We start from the raw sequence: 5,240 nt of genomic DNA on the forward strand, positions 1-5,240 counted from the left end.
AAACAAAACCAAAAAAAAAAAAAAAAAAAAAAAAAAAAGACCTGTAGATAATGGAAGGGTAACACATGATTGGCTCAACTTGTTATAGGTAATTTTTAAAGAATAAAATTACTAAATGTTAGGAGGCTTACACAACTATGTCAGTGTTACTGCAGAACAGAGACACAGTTTAGAGATCAGAGTGACACCACTGAATGATCACCAGTGACCAGAAAATGAACTTGGAACGTCTACAACCTGCTTCAATTGCATTAAGCAGATGAGTCATTTCATTATGAAAATTAAGGCAGCTGAAGTTAATCATGTTTCCCTTGAGGCTTATAAATCAAGTGGTAGGTAAAAAGTTTAATAAAAGTTCCAAAACATTTCTTATCAGTTTAAGTTATTGATGTTTACTGTCCTGAGATTCCAAGCTACAATAATGAGATGTGGGTAACTTTCTGAGAACATTTTAATAATAAGAGATAACTGACATTTGCACAGCATATTACCATCCTATTTAAAAAAAAACAAACATAAATGATGTTTAATACTTCTTTTCTTCTTTAGAATAAATCTGTGAGGTAAGTATCATAAGATAATGCCAATTTAACAGGTGAGGAATCTGTAATTCAAAGATATTTATTAGCCATGATTACTAGGTAGTCAATAGTTATAGGGCAAGACTCAAATCCACTTTTTGTAGCTTCAAATTCAATACATTTTCCACTACTCCCATGCTATCCAAGTCTCATAAGACTAGAAATAGACTGCTAGAGTGTAGTATTTTTAAAAACATATTAATCTATCTCCAAGGGTAGAGAATCATAATATTTACCTTACAGATAAAGAAACAAACTCAGATAATATCTACACAAACCTGGATTTCTTGAAGTATTTAATAACTAGTATAACCTACTTCAAAAAAAATCTAAACATAAAGATTTGATGAATAAATGCATCCTAGTACATTGTACATTCTTATAAGAATCTTACATATTTCAATTTAGAATCTCTGAACTCTTCCTACTCTTCCAAAAATATAAACATATCTATGCTATACAGACTTTAATTTGAAGACTATTTAATAAAATAATGAAAATAATACTTACAAACACTTTATCTCCAACTACATTTTCCAGATTTAACTGCCTTGTGATTTCCTTTAAGGCAATTTTATCATTGATCTGCAGCAGTCCTGAAATAAAGCCCATTTTAAAGTATTTAATAAAAATGAAATATGTATTTGATACAATGCAGATTATTTTCAAGTAAATTTTCTAATGCTTTTAAAAATTTAACTAGAAAGAAAAAAGTCAAAGCCTGTTAGTGTACATTATTTCCTTTTAAAAACTCAACAGTGAAAACATTTAATAGACTCAAAGAACCATCTTCCTTGGGATTAGTATTATTTAAAAAAAAACAAGAGACCTTATGTGTCTCCTTTATTAATATTTTTTTAATTTCTAAAAATACTGTGTACAGTGTGCTAAAGTAAAAGTTGTTAAACAAGGATTTAGTTTTTAAAATATAGTTATTAATGCAGATTTAAAACACACTAGTAAATTAAGGTTCATAATATAAAAAGCTCACATGGCTTACATCATTTCCAGTAACAAAATGAGGACATACTTACCATTTAAGTGAACTTGTAATACATTTTCATTCACTTCTTCTACTTCCATTAGTTCTTTCAAAGCATGGTTTATTAACTAAATAATATTAAAAAGTTTATGAAATATTTAATAATAGGTAAAAGATGATAAGCCCATATTCTTTTTTAAACTATCAGTAATAGGAACAGAATATAAACAGATTGTCATTTAAAAATCAACAATTAAATTTGCAGATTCTCTGTAGATAGAAGGTTTAACTGAACTCCTAATGTCTGACTCTTAAGATGCCAGAGCCTGGACTGATGCCACACTCTCTCAATCAGCTACCCAAACTTCTAATAAACGTTCAGAAATAACCCTTAAGTTTTCAAAGAAATACTTCTCTACAGTAGAAGTCACATAAAACTATGGCCACTTAAGAACTTCATGTCTCAGTCAGTTCATTATATGTCTCCACCATTTACTCTACAAAATTATCATTGAAATCAGTTAAAAGCTATTGAAAATAAGAACAATGCTAAATGATAGCAAAACATCTGCCCCCAATACAGCAATTTTTATGAAATACTGTGAACTACTTTGTATGTTACCTTAAAATGAAAATTAAAAAAGAAATACCAAGAGGTTAAGCTGAAAAAAGAGATGTTGCCTTTGTTAGCTGCTAGGTAAGCAAAGAAAGCCCTTATTAAACTTAGAGCTCACAATTAAAAAAAAATTATTAATACTAATAAAATATAATAGTAATTACTACTAAAAATACCCAGAAAGTGTTATGCCACCTTAAACTGTTCAATTATAAAGCTTCACATTTTTATAATTATAGGTTTCTATGCCACATACTTACATTCTTTATATTTTTTGATTTGTGACATCTTATCACTCATATTGCACTATCATATATATCTCTTCATATTAATACTACATATTTCCTTAAATTTGAAAATAAATAGAAGAAAAAACATAAAGCTTTTTAAAAGGAAGAGCAATGGCAGATTATTCTTTTTAATATGAAAATAGAAATAGAATGGTACTATCCCAAAATATATAGTCCAGGAAATTAGGCTATGTATACAATAAAGATGGCATCAAAATTTAGTGAGGACAAAAAGGATTATTCAACAAACTGAGACAACTGGTAAGCTATTTTGAAAAACAAAATACTATTTGTGTTTGCAATATTCTACCTCTATTTGTCACTGTAATATCTTTGTGCAATAGAAAGAAAACAAATACCCTCATTTGAAATTATTACGTTTCACAACAGTATATCAATCATACTAGCTATTCCTGGTATATCTGTATAGTTTCTAAAGCATATGGAATTCTACCTCAGATCACAGGTAGTCTTCTTAAAAAAGGCCTCTTAAAAAAAGACAATCTCAAAATGTCAACTGTCATACTATGAGTAAAAGCCCAGCTGAGATGTTACATTCTTTACAGAAAACTGTCAGAAGATGAGGTGGTACTTTCCTGTCTTTGGATCAAGTCAGACCCTATCACAAGAGTTAGTCCCCAAATGATACAAACTCGGGTCTCTTATGCTGTATTCTCTTAGTAACCTGCTGTGTTCTTGCCCCCACCTCTTGATATTTTACTTACATAATATTTATATTTCCCTGGCTCTGATTTTATGTTTAAAATCATTTTACATTTGATGAATTGTTCAAAACCATTTCAAATTCTTTGCAAAATGAAACAGGGTTAATAATAGTACTTTCATTTCACATATGCATAGAGAGAGTTGTAACAGGTTTATAGCCTCTTTCCACTGAATTTACTTTAACACCAGGTTACTATGATTTGCTTGAATCAGCTCACAATTTTTTTATGAGGTGTGACCGTCTGAAATGATCATATTAGCAAGTATGTCTTCAAATAATAATTTTAGTTCCACTCTGGATATTGCTAAAATTTACTGTGTAATTAGCTAGGTTACCAATCACATAATGCCCGTTTTTTATCAAGGAAACAATGTCATCTTTTCAAATATTTTAAACTATATTATGTACTAAAAAAACTTAGTTGGTTATGTTACACTAACTATCATAACGAATTTGGCTACCCCATTTCCACATTCTTTGTAGCTAAAAATTAATTTTACCAACATAGTAGCACAGCTTGCTTAGAACTGCCAACATCCAGAGATTTTTATGCTTACCTACTATTACTATTCCCAAATACTTTATGGAACACAAGATTCAACAATACGCAACTAGAAGAAATATCAACTAGAAGAAACATTCTACTTAACCATCTAGCAAGTTTCTTTGTCTACAGTTATCTCTATATAGAAGAGTATTTTCCAGGGTCCAATCTGTCATTTGGAACCATATCTATTTTTAAAATAAATGTTTGAAATACAACAAACCACAATATCTGTTACCTTTATCGCTTAACTATAGATTTTGAATTTTTGTATTTTGGATAGTTTGGCCAAGGATAGTGTTTTAAATATACTGTAATCTTATTTTTTAAGTTCAAATTTACATGATTATACTAATAATATTACTAACACATGATTGCACTAATGCTATGATATACATAATTATACTAATTATATTACATAATAAAATTCTTATCTAAGAATAGCTTATTTTATATCTCAGGATACTCCCACATACAACAAATCACAAAAGTGGCTCGAGTTAAACAATACTCCTTATCTTTTTGACCTCTCAATATTGTGCAGTAGGAATAAATTAAATTGTACCAAAATGGAATATCAGGTATGGGTTCTTCCATATTCCAGTTAACTCACATTAGATAAATGACATCAAAACACCAGAACAGTGTGTTGTACCCACAGACTTGTAGAATTCAAAGAGTGACCCTTAATGTGGACAATGGATTTTAGTTAGTAATGATGTCTCACTATCACTTTCATTAATGTTAACAAATGTACCACACTAAAGCAAGATATTAATGATAGGGGAAACTGTGTGCACGTGTGTGCAGGTATGTATGTGGAGATTATATGGGAACTCTGTACTACCTGCTTACTTTTTCCGTAAAAAATATATCTATTTTAGCCAATTTACTAATGAAATGGAGTATAGCTTTAATTTGTATTTGCTTATACAACTTTGTAAGCGTTTACTAGCTCTGTTTCCTTTTTTCTGAACTTTCTCCATGCCTTTAGGGACAAACTTCCAAGATGAAAGTTCAGAATAAATTCAGTCATTAGCTGTTCAAGTTATATTTTTAGGCTTGACACTTTGATGTATAAATCACTGAGATTCAACTTCTCTGTTGTATTGTTACTTTGCTTCAAGATGTGCGGTGTACCACAGAATAACAGGTCTAATGTACTGATTTCCTAGATCTCATTTTCTCCTGTACTGATATAAGAGTATCACTGTGGAGCTCCTTGAAGAATTAAAGTATTATGTAAAAATGTTCTTCAAAAATACATAGGATAGGGCTTCCCTGGTGGCACAGTGGTTGAGAGTCCACCTGCCGATGCAGGGGACACGGGTTCGTGCACCAGTCCGGGAGGCTCCCACATGCCGCGGAGCAGCTGGGCCTGTGAGCCATGGCCGCTGAGCCTCCGCCTCCGGAGCCTGTGCTCCGCAACGGGAGAGGCCACAACAGTGAGAGGCCCGCGTACAGCAAAAAAAAAAAAAAAAAAAAAAAGAAAAGGGAACC

The 5,240-nt window shown here is 31.1% G+C and overlaps 1 protein-coding gene across 2 annotated transcripts in view; it reads right to left on the minus strand.

The window, feature by feature from the left end:
* Positions 1–5,240, minus strand: part of ORC4 (origin recognition complex subunit 4) — a 94,197-nt gene that overhangs the window by 26,021 nt on the left and 62,936 nt on the right. For both annotated transcript variants that reach the window (XM_024744089.1, XM_024744090.1), the window contains 2 exons: positions 1,616–1,691; positions 1,092–1,177 (listed from right to left, as the gene is read on the minus strand). In XM_024744089.1, coding sequence (XP_024599857.1) covers positions 1,092–1,177; positions 1,616–1,691 — 162 coding nt within the window. The remainder of the gene's footprint in view (positions 1–1,091; positions 1,178–1,615; positions 1,692–5,240) is intronic.

Source organism: Neophocaena asiaeorientalis, unplaced genomic scaffold, assembly GCF_003031525.2.
Source record: "Neophocaena asiaeorientalis asiaeorientalis breed wild unplaced genomic scaffold, Neophocaena_asiaeorientalis_V1.1 scaffold11, whole genome shotgun sequence".
NCBI lineage: Eukaryota > Metazoa > Chordata > Mammalia > Artiodactyla > Phocoenidae > Neophocaena > Neophocaena asiaeorientalis.